General features: G+C 27.4%; 1 protein-coding gene across 2 annotated transcripts in view; it reads left to right on the top strand.

Annotated features, from left to right (window-relative positions):
* The window catches only part of LOC127284982 (uncharacterized), an 83,269-nt gene that overhangs the window by 23,350 nt on the left and 45,350 nt on the right, over nt 1-14,569 (top strand). For both annotated transcript variants that reach the window (XM_051310726.1, XM_051310727.1), the window contains exons 2-5: nt 7,854-7,953; nt 8,068-8,183; nt 12,214-12,373; nt 13,163-13,196. In XM_051310726.1, coding sequence (XP_051166683.1) covers nt 7,887-7,953; nt 8,068-8,183; nt 12,214-12,373; nt 13,163-13,196 — 377 coding nt within the window. In that variant the 5' untranslated portion in view covers nt 7,854-7,886. The remainder of the gene's footprint in view (nt 1-7,853; nt 7,954-8,067; nt 8,184-12,213; nt 12,374-13,162; nt 13,197-14,569) is intronic.

A 14,569-nucleotide genomic window follows, 5' to 3' on the forward strand; every position in this document is an offset into this window, starting at 1 on the left:
AAAAAATTTAGATAAGCTTTAAACGCATGAAACTGACTGTACCCATTTACCCCAAGATTTAGAAAATCTCCTAAAATTTAAGGTAAATGGGGACAGCATAGTTTCTAAGGAAAATTTAAGAATTTCTTGTTTCTTTGTTCTCATTTTCGTTTAAAAATGCCACTTTTTAAACTTCATTTTTTAATAATTTAACACAAAATTATGTATTTTTTGGAGAACAGCGAGATTCTCACATTTAAAAAAAACAGACTTAAAAATCATTCAAACATTTTTTCCTATTCCGTATGATTTCCATAACAGAAATTCACTTGAATTTTTGATTTTTAGTCTATTTGGTTAATAATAACAAGCTGTCCCCATTTACCCTAATAATTTACCCTGAGTTTTCAAATTATTAGGGTAAATGGGGACAGCTTGTTATTATTAACCAAATTGACAAAAATTCAAGTGAATTTCTGTTATGGGAGTCATAAGGAATAAGAAAAAAATTTTGTATGATTTTTAAGTCTGTTTTCTTTGAAATGCAAGACAAAATACTGAAACACTTTGACTTTTATCTTGCTGCCAATTGTCAAGATAAAAGCTTGGCAATACTCAGAACCTCTTGTAGGTGATCTAAGGTTAAAACATTGACGTTGAACTTAATTGTAAAACTGTAAATTAAGCTCTAACACCTCTTGTCCCCATTTACCCCCTGTTCCCATTTACTCCAACTGACCTTATGTCCTTTTTTATTAATAATTAATTTTTTTTGCTTCCTCGTGGAGGAAGCTATGTAGTCCTTTCGTTTATAAACTTTTTAAAAATGGTGAAAACAAATTTTCCTCTATATAGAAACATGTTATATGAGATCCTGATCAATTGTCCGGATGTATGTATGTGTGTGTATATGTGTGTGTGTGTGTGTGTGTGTATGTGTGTGTGGATCGTTTTTGTGAACACGATATCTTTAACAGGTTTTAATGGATTTGGATAAAATTTGGTAGGCTTATTTAACACATTAATCTCTCAAAAATGACGAGAGGATTTTTAAAAATACCCCAAAAAAAAAATTTTATCGTCTTTTTTCCAAAAATTTTTTTTTAATTGAAAAAATTTTTAAATCGAAAAATTTAAGGTAATATATAATATAATCGTCTTCTTTATGTCAAGATGAATCGATTGATATATATAAAGTATAGATTTGATTGAAATTTAAAGAATTAAAGAAAGTTAAAAAATCAAAAATTCTCATTTTAGCTAAAAAATGAGGTGTTTATTTAAATTCATGTTTATATATGAAATAATTTTATTCCCTGCATTGAAACGAATTGGTTGGTATATATAAAGTATAGATTTGATTTAAAATTTGAGAATTAATAAAAATTGAAAAATCGAAAATTCATATTTTAGCTAAAAAATTTTGTGTTTTTTTTAAATTCAAGTTGATGAATAAAATAATTGTATTCCTTGCATTAAAACGAATCGATTCGTATATATAAAGTTTATGTTACACTCAAAATTAATTAAAATTTTCTTTATTTTTCAAAAAATTTAATTAATTTAAAACATTTTTAATTCGAAAGTTTTTAAATCAATCAATTGAATTGGACAAATTCATTGCTTCCTTCACGAGGAAGCGAATTTTTTGCTTCACATAATGAGGAAGCATAATGTTTATGAAATAAACATAAAGGACCCCCTTCTTGTTATTAATTGCTGAAGAAAAAATTTAGCTCAGATTTTATTAACAATGCAAGTCCAAGTAAAATTTCAGTTATTTCGGAGTAAGTAAATCAATTGCAATGAAACTCAAGAATTTTAATCTACATATATATAAAAAGAAATGTTTCCACCATTTATACTACAGAATTTGTAACCTAAAAATCATTTAAGGGGCCGTCCATATATCACGTGGACACTTTATGGGGGAGGGGGTGATTAAAAATGTCTAAAAATGTCCACGATTCAATGTATTTTGGTATCCACAATGGGGGGAGGGTCAAAAATCAGTAAAAAATTGTCCACGTGGTATATGAACGGCCCCTAACAGAATTTCTAATTAATAGAATTTTCATTTGTCCAAAATTGCAAATGTCCGAACAAACAATCGCGCCGAAATATTTCTGTCGATTGTTTGTTCGGACAAATGGAAACTCTATCAATTAGAAATTCTGCTAAATGATTTTGCGGTTAAGTATAAATTCTGTAGTGTAAAAACTCGGTTATATGGAAATTTTATCAAATAATAATAATTTGAATAAATAAAAATTCATCGAAAAGAAAATTCTGGGCAATGAAATTCTTCCTAATAAAAATTTATTAAAATGGCTATTGTGTCAAATAAAAATTCGAGAAAATAAAAAATTCTTACAAATAAAAATTCGAAGAAATAAAAATTCTGTGAAGTGAATATTCGATTATATAAAAATTTTGTTATATATAGAAAATCAGTTTAATGAAAATTCTGCAAAATAATAATTCGAGCAAATAAAATTCGGTTCAATGAAAATTATATCTAATGAAATTCTGTTAAATCAAAATTCTAACGATTTTAAGAACTTATTAATGCTTTCCTACAATAATATGATTAATTTAATATAGAATATAAAATGGAAATTCTAAAATAAATAAAATTTTTAAAAATGTTAGGTCAAATAAATTTTTTTATTTGCAAACAAAATAAATTGTTGTTTAGCTATATGAAATATAAGTATATTTTTATTTAATTCAAATTTAATTATACATTTTGTGTATTGGATAAGTGTGTGTAAAATGATATACATATCTATATTCATTTTAAATCGCATATATTTTATAGTTATATGAAGTCTTTATGCTACTATATTGGAGCTCTTCGAACTCGTAAAATGATACAGAGTGTCGGTTGAAAATAGTTATTTTTGACACAAGTACGTAAAATAGGTGATTTTACGAGTGCTGCAAATAACGTATAATTAGAAATACAGTTTTTTTAAGTTCATTTTTTTTTGACAAAATTTCTCTGTTAAGATAAATTAAAAAAATTTGTCCAAATAAAATTTTTTGAAATTTTAAATAAAAATATACTTTTCATATAAAATTTTAAACAAAAAATTTATAAAAAAAATTATAAATACAAAATACATAGGGTCAGTTGAGGTAAATGGGGACAAGAGGTTTTGGAGCTTAATTTCCAGTTTTAAAATTAAGTTCAACGTCAAAATTTTAACCTCAGATCACCTGCAAGAGGTTTTGAGTATTGCCAAGCTTTTATCTTGACAATTGGCAACAAAATAAAAAAAGTTATCGCTCAATGCATAAAAGCTTGAAAATCAAAGTCAAACTTTTTCAGTATTTTCTCTCGCATTTCTAAGAAAACAGACTTAAAAATCATTCCAAAATTTTTTCTTATTCCTTATGACTCCTTTAACAGAAATTCACTTGAATTTTTGATTTTTGTCAATTTGGTTAATAATAACAAGCTGTCCCCATTTACCCTGAGTTTTCAAATTTTTGGGGTAAATGGGGACAGCTTGTCATTATTAACCAAATTAACAAAAATCAAAAATTTAAATGAATTACTGTTATGGGTGTCAGTTCCATGCGTTTAAAGCTTATCTAAATTTTTTTCTGCTGCATAAAATTAATCTTGGGAATGTAAATAACAACTTAAAAAAAAATAAACCCGCAAATATTACCTTTTAAAGGAAGAAACTTACGTAATTTGTGAAAAATAGCGATTTTGTTCCCATTTACTCCAACTGACCCTATATAGAAAATTTTAAATAAAAATGTTAAAAATTTAATAAAAACAAGAATTTTCATTTTCCTAATTAACATTTTTCAGAATTTCTTTTTTAAAAAATTTTTAATTAACAGAATTTTTAGGTAATTTTTATTTGGTAGAATTCTTAAAACGCCGAATTTTTATTCGTCCGAAATTGCAAACGGCCGAACAAACAAGCGACAGAAAAATTTCGGCGCGATGTTTAAAATTCACCAATCAAAAGTTGTCAAAAGAAATCGTGATTGGTGGATTTTAAACATCGCGCCGAAATTTTTCGTTTAAGAATTCTGTAGATTAAAAATTTGATACATTAGAATTCTGTTAAGTAAAAATTTGTTTAAAAAGAAATTCTGCACAAATGTTAATTCGAAAAATAAAAATTCGTCTAAAAAATAATTATATCTAATAAAATTATTTAAAATGAAAATTTTAACTAATAATTTTTATGGGATAATAAAACAATAATTTTCTTTTTTAAATACAATAATTTTTTACAATGCTGTTAATTGATGGAGTAAAATTTATTAAAAAAATATATCTTCCCTTAAGTTTAACAAATCTCCTATGTACAGAAAACAAAACGCGAAGAATAAACCATTATACTAAGCTATAATTATGCGTATTATAAGAATACAAAATCAGGAGCCGAGTGACGGAAAAATGCAGGAAACATAAAAAAGTCAAAAGATTAGAAATAGGGGAAGAGCACATTTGAAAAAAAGAGCTCGAAAACATTGTATGAAACAAAAATGTATAAAAATACAAGAAACTGAAATAGATCAGTTGAAGTTAAAACTGAAGAAAAAGAAAGTGAGAGAAAAGAAGACTTGGGAAAAGGTGCAAGAATTATATTTCTCTAAGAGTGGCAAAGGGATGTGTACAACAATATTATAAAATAAATAAAATCGACCTTTTCTATCTAAAAAAGAGAAAAGAGGGGGGAAATTGAAAAAAATAATATCAATTATTAAAAGAAACAATTTTTTAAATTTGCAAATAAAAATAGAATTTCGATATTATAAATGAAAAAAAAAATTGAAGAGACACAGATGCGAGAGAGTGATAAAGAGGGGGAGTCAGATGTACTTAGTGAAGGGAAAGGGGAAAGTAAGGATAAGTAGAAAGACCATAAGGTTGCGTCACAGCACGCACGCACATATCTCGAGTCACGTTTAAAAATAGAATCGGTCGGATATTAAGGACCCCCATATATACACCATCTTGTCTGTTTATTATATACGCTCCTGCATCTCTAAAACCCACCATTCTCCATTCATACTTCCCATATGCGAAAGACAATTTCACTGGCGCGCGCGATTGGAAGTCCAAACAGATCGCAATACTACACACAATGGATTCTTTCATTCGTGCTTGTTAAAAGTGCGCACGCGAGGAATATTCAAAAATTATTTATAGAATTACACATATTTATCTTTGTAAAAATTTAATCCATGATTCTTCCAAAAGAGGTCATTTTCATGTCTTTGCGTATAGTATGTCATATCTAAATGTCTTATCGAATTATTTGTTTCAGACAAAAATAAATGTTATCACATAAAAAAAAATTTTTGCTTTTTAGTTAAAAAAAACATTTAACAGCTGAAAAATAGGTACACTGCTAAACTATACTGCTGCTAATTTATTAGTTGCAGTTACTATTTTTATTGGTTGGCATAACTACCCACACAGCACAATATATTGCTGTAAGCTTATCTCAAGCTTACATGTAATTTTTGTAAGCTAACCCTGTAAGCTTCAGGTAAGATCGAGGTAATATAAAAATGTCCGCCATACAGTAAGCTTACACAGTAATGCCATGGTAAACTTACATGGTAAAGTCATGGTAAGCTTTCATGGTAGGGGCACTGTAAGCTTACACGGTAAGATCACTGTAAGCTTACAGTAAGCTTACACGGTATGCTTATATTAATTGCTAACAAATAACAAAGTATTAATTTATCAACTTGCAGTAAACAATAAATTGTTTTGCACAATTATATTTATTTTGTCATTTATATAAAAAATCCCGGTAGGGTTTGCTTAAAAAAATTTACTGCGCATTCGTAAGTGCCATAGAAAGCTACTGCGCATAAATATTTAAAAAAAATTATTTATTGATACCTTTGAAAACTTGCCGTGTAAGCTTACTGCAACCTTACAGTGACTTTGCCATGTAAGTTTACTATGGCCTTACTGTGTAAGCTTACTGTATGGCGGACATTTTTATATTACCTCGACCTTACCTGAAGCTTACAGGGTTAGCTCACAAAAATTACATGTAAGCTTGGGGTAAGCTTACAGCAATATACTGTGCTGTGTGGGTATTTTATTAGTAGGTCTGTCTAATTAGTTGGATAGAATAAATATTTAATTAGTTACCTTACTAACGAAATGGTTAGGCTAACTAATTAAATGGTAACAGTCACTAATATAAATTAGCAAAAATATTCTTACTAACGAAATCGTAATCGTTTTTCTCAGTGTATGTCGTAATCTCCGAATACTAAGGATTCGAAATCAGCGCCCTTAAAAACCCCCGAGTAAAAAGACTGAAGCAAATATATACTGAATTTAAAAATATTTTCCGCCATATTGGATGCGCCATTTTGAATTTTGAAAATCTAACTTCAGATTCGTAATCAACGACCCCAAAAACCTCCGAGAAGAAATTTTCAATCGATTTCAATAACTTTTTTTATGTATAAATCAATAGTAGACGATGTCATACCACAGTTTTCTTGTGTGAATCAAATTGATACAAGAATTAAGATCAACTAATGCAACGTTTTGATTCGATATAAGGTATCAAATTGATCCAAATATTTGGATCATTTTCAAGAAATGATCCAGAATATGGGATCATTTTTTGATACCTGAATTGGTATCAAAGTATAACTGTCATGGCTGGCATGCTCTTATTGACAAGTTTATTAATTAATTTATTCACTGCACTGAATATTCAGATATTAAAAATACTTTTATTATGAATTTTAAGAAAGAGAGAAGCGAAAACTTATAAATTGCGAGCAATCAAATAAGAAAAAATTTATTTCGAAATAAAATGAAATACACTAACCTTTTTTTATATTTATCCCATAAGATTTAAGTTAAGTTCACAATCACAACACTTGAAAATTTTTAATTATTTTTGTGGTTCAAATAATTATCAATAATTTATTTATTATAAATGAACAAAATTTAAGTAATGCACGCTTGATAAATATTTCTAATGCGTTGTCAATTAATGCAATTAATAATTTCCTATTACACAATATCATAATCGATATATATGACATTTGTAAACAAACAGGGTTGGGAAACAAGAGCCCAAAATATGTTCGTCCAAAGCAGAGTTGGGTAGGATTAAAATTCGCTTTGGACGAACATATTTTGGGCTCTTGTTTCCCAACCCTGTTTGTTTACAAATGTCATATATGTCGATTATGATATTGTGTAATAGGAAATTATTAATTGCATTAATTGACAACGCATTAGAAATCTTTATCAAGCGTGCATTACTTAAATTTTGTTCATTTATAATAAATGAATTATTGATAATTATTTGAACCACAAAAATAATTAAAAATTTTCAAGTGTTGTGATTGTGAACTTAACTTAAATCTTATGTGATAAACATAAATAAAGGTTAGTGTATTTCATTTTATTTCGAAATAAATTTTTTCTTATTTGATTGCTCGCAATTTATAAGTTTTCGCTTCTCTCTTTCTTAAAATTCATAATAAAAGTATTTTTAATATCTGAATATTCAGTGCAGTGAATAAATTAATTAATAAACTTGTTAATAAGAGCATGCCAGCCATGACAGTTATACTTTGATACCAATTCAGGTATCAAAAAATGATCCCATATTCTGGATCATTTCTTGAAAATGATCCAAATATTTGGATCAATTTGATACACCTTAATGACAATCTAAAAATGATATTGTTTTTAATTTTCATAAATTATTGGCTTAGTTGGTCTTATTTATAAATTTTATTTTAAACAAATTTTGGAAAATTCGTTTGACTAAAACAATAACTAATCGCATAAAACTTATGTAAAAAAAAAATGAAAATTAATACATTGTTTTTTGTTTTGATAGATTGGGACAAGTGTTATCACAAATGCAGTCAACATGGATTCTCATGTCGGTCTTGACTACATTGTGGATAACCCCGATTACTGTACCAAACTTGCCTCAGGTAAGTTTGCCATCAGGAAAACTTGAATTAATCTCTATACTTGAGAGAGGCACCTTTACCTTGATATCAAAAACGAAATCGTTAGCTCACTGACCATGACTCTTCCGATTTCAGCACTAGACACAGCTTGCACGTCCGTGAAGAAACAAGTAGTCGAATTACTCTCAGCCCTGTGCGTTTACAGTCAAGATGGACGACAACGTGCCATTGACACCCTTCACATTTATCAGGTAAGGTCACACAAATCTCTAAATATAAATTTATATTTTTTTTTCCCAACCAATCTTACTCATTCTATATACATAATACAATCATTATATTAATGTGATTGATTCCCTATCGATTTTCCTAATTTCTTGATTTTTTAAAAGTATATTTCCTAAAATACAAATAATTCCTATAATACAATTTTCCTAATGAAAATTTTCTAAATCTATATTAATTTTTCCTTATTTTCTAATGATTTGAATTTTTTTTTTTAATTTTGAAATAAAGTAGCAGGAATAAGTGTGGAAATTGTATCGAATTGTATTTTAATTTTCTTTTAGTCATGAAAGTCAAATAATAATGATTTTTTTTAAATGATGCAATTTTTGTTTACTGTGGCTTATTTTCTGCATAAACAAACATATTAACTACAACTTCACCTAAGAGAATTTCCAAAAAATGCACCGTTTTTAAAATGAATATTTGTTTAACAAAAGAAGTGAAATTTTCGTAAAATAAAGCGCATTTTTTGTTAAGGGTATATGGGCAAAGGACGTTTTTTGTGGTTTGAAACTTTCTCTAAAATAAAAAATAATTTCGGGTTAAAATTTTGGAAAAATGATTTAGTTTGGTGCAAGAAATCTCGTTGTTCTTCACATTTATTGTAACATAACGCAAAAATAATAAAAATAAAGCAATAAATAGTAAAATAATGTATTCTATCGTAGTTCATTCAGCGGCCACTCGCTCGAATTGGCGCTGTTTACTGGAGCACTGACACACTCAAGCAACGTCTGTGTATGCGCCGCCATCTTTGTTTTCATTTTCGTTTAAAAATGCCACTTTTTAAACTCAATTTTTTATTAATTTAACACAAAATTATGTATTTTTCGGAGAACAGCGAGATTCCTTGAACCCAAATCTATTATCCCTCAAAATTTTAGAGAAAAATCTTTTTTCATTTTAGAGTGAAATGTATACTACCAAAACACATTTTCCCATACTAGGTCACGTGGGAGGTTCCCACATACCCTTAAGAACATACTTATTACAATGTAAAAAAGATAACAATTGTAGAGAATGTTTCACTGACTAAAATGAGCTTTTGTTTATAAAAATTGGTTAAAAATTGCAATTTTTGTCTGTTTTAAAAGAAAAAAAAACTAAATGTTAAAAAAATAATTATTGACAAAATATATAAATCTATAGATTTTCTAAAATTGTTTGAAATTAATATTTATTATATTTTCGTTTGTGTTAAAAACAATTTTTTAATTTTGACAGGTTTTTGAGGTTATGTTGACCCTTCACCCTCCTTAAAAATCGTTTATCATAAATGTTGCGTACTTCAGCTTCGTTTAACTAACACGGCAGAAGTAATTTTTATTCTGATTAGTTAAACTTAAAAAAAAATCGGTCTTTTTATGTAAATTACAGATAATTTATTTAAATTTTTAAAAAATAATTGTTATTAAAAAATCCTTAACGTGATAAAGAAATACGGGCAATGGATTCGAAATAAATTATTTTAACCTAAAATTAAAATTTACGAAATTTTAATGAACCTAATTTAACTTTTATCGAAAATGCATTTGAACTAATTTCTAATACACTAGACTATTAATAGACATAATTTTTAATTCATCAACTTTGTATATATTTAATATTTAAAATTTTATTTTTTATCGAAATTTTATTTAGTTTTTCGGTTGGGAATAGGTTTAAGGCCAGGTCCAAGTCGAGTCAGCTGTTCCTTTGAACCCTCATAACAAAAGGATATCCCTAGATCAATGGTCGATATCCTAGAATTGTCCCCAGGATATCCAAACCGCCGGTCTGTGGGACATCAACAGGACATCCAGAGGATATCCACAGGATATCCCTAAGACATCCACAAAATATCTATTGGATATTATATCGCAAGATATCCATGGGATATCCTCAGGATGTCAGTGGGATATTCTTAGGATATTCACGGGATATTTAATATCTCAACATATATTTTTAAAGGTTAAAATTGTTAAGCTAATATAATGAATAATAATATAATAAAAACAAAAATTTTATGAGCTTCTAATTTATTTTAAATGAAGATTTAAAACGCATTTTTCAAAGTTTTTAAATAAACTCATGCACTTAATGTATAATTAATATTAATAGTTATTCATTATTTGCGGGGAAGAATTTATATTGTTTAAAGCCAATTTATTTTCTGACAATATTAAGCATATGAATAAAGGAATGAATCACGAATGAGAAAAAAATTAGTTAATAATTTTTCAAATTAAACAACTTTCTTGAAAAACAAGTTGCATTTTATTTTATTTATATAAAATTTAATTCACAGAATATTCTCACTCGTAGTCTCATAATGACTTTAAAAACAGTATCCTGAGAATATCTTCTTGACATCCAGAAGATATACTGAGAATATCCTGAAAATATCTGTGGGATATCCTGACGATATCTATGGGATATCTGGAGGACATTTATGAAAGTCTATAGAGATATCCAGAAGATATCCTGTGGATATCCAAACCGCCGATTTTTTGGATATCCTTAAGAGATCCTTTTGATATCCATAGGACATCCCTAGGATATTTGCGGGATATTATCAATATATCCCAAGATATCTTGTGTTATTAGGGAGGTTTCAATGGAACAGCTGACACGACTTAGACCTGGCCTTAAGACATGTATATGTCCCTTGTATTCAATCTTATTTAAGGCCAGGTCCAAGTCGAGTCAGCTGTTCCTTTGAAGTTTCAATGGAACAGCTGACACGACTTGGACCTGGCCTTAAGGAGGTTCATCCCTTCAAGCGGTACTCATTCTATTAGGGGTTTTCCGTAAGTTTAAAACCGACAGCTATAGTCCATAAAAGTTGAGCTCCACTGGCCAATTTAGAGGTTAATTTGCCGTTTCTCCTCTTCTTTCTTTTATTTACATGGGATAAGTTCAAAAGTTGCTAACTTTGATTAACATTTACTTCACAACCAAACGGTAAAAAAATTTCATATTTTTGTAAAAACTGTTAAAACTCATAATTTAAAACATATTAGTTTTTGAAAAAAATCTGTAGAACCGTTTTTTTTTAAGTAATGAAAACATGGTCATTTTTCATGTTTTTTCACTGTTCCCATGTAAAACTTCAAACTTTATCAATTTTTATCTTGAAAATGATACGGTAAAATTCAATAAAATTTGAACAACACATGTAAAGTGATGTCAATAATACATCTTAAAAATTTTTAAAAAATCTGTAGAAAATCGATTTTGGGATGAACCTACTTAACTTGTTGATGTCAGACCTGGAGAAAAGAAAAAAAAGGGTATGAGATTATGTTAGGGGAAGAATTTAACGTTGGCATATGCTGATGATGTGGTTTTGATTGCTGATGACGATAGTTGAAGGAAAAAAAATTATAGCGGCTATTGAAAAAAAAAACGTTGAATTAAGAAAAGGAAGTGTGCGGTAAGGATGTTTATAGAATGTATTTTGGTGAATGGGATAAAATAAAGGATGAGAGGGGATATAGGAGATGTTAGAGCAAAAATGGATGATTATGTGATAATTAAATAAAAAATTTATAAATTTCTTTCACAATGAATTAAAATTGTTTATCAAGTGCCGAGTGGGTATTTTAATCAATTTAACGCGCTACTTGATTCCGTTCAATTAATGTAGACAATTGAATCTAATTTCCTCGATCAGACAAAAGATATAAAACCCATAAAAATTGAGCATTTAATTTTTTTTAAGTTTTACAATTTTTTATGTTAGGTCACTTGGTACCTGGTTTTTTTTTTTTTTTTATCAAAAATTAATTTCTAATAACGAAAAATTATTATTTAACAATAATTAAATTAACAATAATGATATTGAAATATTTAATATTAAATTAAATATTTAATTGTAAATAATAATTTGTCTTCTATAATTCATGTGATCAGTTTTAGAAATGTTCCCACAATAAAAATAGTAATAATAATAATAATGCGAGAAAGGAATTTTAATGAATAATATTGGTTTATCTTAAAATATTTTTTCAGGAGCGTAAAGGCGAACGATATCGATTACGAGTCGTCGTCGATGAATTACAGAAAGCAACGGCGGAAGACTATCAAACGGCGTTGCTGGCATTCGTCAATTGTATAGTCATTTCCACTCCGGTCCTCAAGGACCGTGTTCGAATTCGGAATGAATTTATTGGTAATTATTTCTTCTGAAAAAGCATTACATTTATATTTATATATTTCTATTTATTTGCATTAAATTTTCGCCACTAATCTATTGAAATTAATTTTAATTAAATTAGCTATAATTTTCCTGGTAATTTGGTTACTAACATTAGATTTTGATAATATTTTTTATCTCCAAAAAAAAATTTATTTGATTCAAATACTCGATTACTTGACTATTATCAAATAAATATTTACTTGAACCAAATAATTTTTATTTGAATTAAATAAATTGTACTTGAACTAATAATTTCTGTATTTATTTAACAAATACCATTTAATTGACTCAAATAATAATTAATTGATACAAATAAATATTTATTTGATAATAGTTAAGTAATTGAGTATTTGAATCAAATAAATTTTTTAAGCTTTCTGTTTTTTCCGAATTTCGTGATTTTAAACAATTTTTTCATTCTCTGTTATAAATTCTAACAATGTTTCACTCTATTTTACATTTATTTAATTTTTTTTTATTTTGCAATAATCAAGTTTTATTTTTGCATTAATTTAATTATAAATAATTAAAATAATTAAGTTGCAAATTTTGATTAGATTGCAATTATATATTAATCACAGAATTATATGTATGTAAATTGCTTCATAAATTGGCGTATAAAATATTTTTTCTATCTAAATAGCACTTTTAATAGAATAATTATAAAGTTTTTCTACGAAACTTAAAGAAAATTGCATCATTTTTAAGTAAATAATTATCGATTATAATTGCATAATTGCAAACTGTTTTTTTTTCTTTTAGGTTTAAAGCTGCTCTCGATTCTCAACGATCTTCGGTGAGTACTGGCTCGTCGGCCCTGCATTATGATATTAACATGATTAACACTTTAACATATTGTGGAATAATAAACATTTGATGAGCGAATAATCGAAGGCTTTATTAATCCATTTTCCCTCTCCAATAATTACATATATATATATAGTTTCACGTATTTATATATACATAAGCGAATAAACGAAAATAAACGAAAACCATATGTGTAAGGAATCAATGTTCTTATATTAAATACTGAAATTTCATTTCGAATCAATTCAAAACTAAATTTTAATTCTTTTAAAATGTGAAATTTTTTTTCCAAATCAATACGAATTAATCCGAAGTTAAATTTTAATCCATTTAATTTTAAATTATGAAATTTCATTCCGAAAAAATACGAACCAATTCGGTTTCAATAGGATTGATTCGAAATGGAATTTTAGGAATCAAAAGAATTAAAATTTAGTTTCGGAATGAAAAAACAGAATTGAAAAAAGAATTAAAATTTAGCCTCAGAATAAAACGGATTGATTCGGAAAAAATATTCTGTTAAGGAGGTTTTATAGCGGAAATAGAATTAACATTAGGAATTTAATGAAACTTGGTCCACCATTAGATAAATGTTTGAAAATTATGTAGGTAAATTTTTGAGACCTCTAGGTTCTTGTGAAAAAGGTATGAGCGTTTTTGGTTTTTAACAATTAACATTGAGTACTTTTCATACAAAACAGAGATATAATGATTAAATATCAGTTTAAAAAGTGTCATTAGGATCTTGTTGGAGTTGCAATAAATTAATTTTTAACAATATTTCACTTTTAATACGTTAAATTGAATAATTGTCAGAACTTCTGGTCTGGCAACGTTGCACACTTGATCATGCGCGTTATACGTTAATTTTGCGCGCTAAATTTTAAAATGTTGATTCTGATAGCACGTATAAAATACGTTATATTTAAAAAGAAAATAAAGATAATAAATAAAAAAAACCGCTGCCAACTTTTTGTGTTCATAAAATGAACACTTTGCTTCCCCATGGAGATTTTTTGTGATCAAATTTTATGGTAACTTATTTGGTATTATGATAATTTTAAGAAGGTGTTCAGTTGTATTTTTGGGTATTTGCAGAGATAGATTTTTAACATCAATAACTTTGTAATATTTCACAATAAAAGGTTTAATAGTAGATCAAATGATTCGTTTTTAAAGATTCTCCAAGTTGTTCATAATACTTTTAAAGATACATGAATATTATTTAATAAATAAGGCAAAAAGGCAGGTTTTTCAAAATTTTTCAATTTCAAAATGTTAATAACTCTATAGATAAAATAACAGTAGGATATTCGCTAATAGGTCAAAAGATGCGTCTTCAAAAACTCTACAAAACTATAC

The sequence above is a fragment of the Leptopilina boulardi genome, unplaced genomic scaffold (assembly GCF_019393585.1).
Source record: "Leptopilina boulardi isolate dan_hultmark-lab unplaced genomic scaffold, ZJU_Lbou_2.1 LbouV2_327, whole genome shotgun sequence".
In the NCBI taxonomy this organism is placed as follows: Eukaryota; Metazoa; Arthropoda; class Insecta; order Hymenoptera; family Figitidae; genus Leptopilina; species Leptopilina boulardi.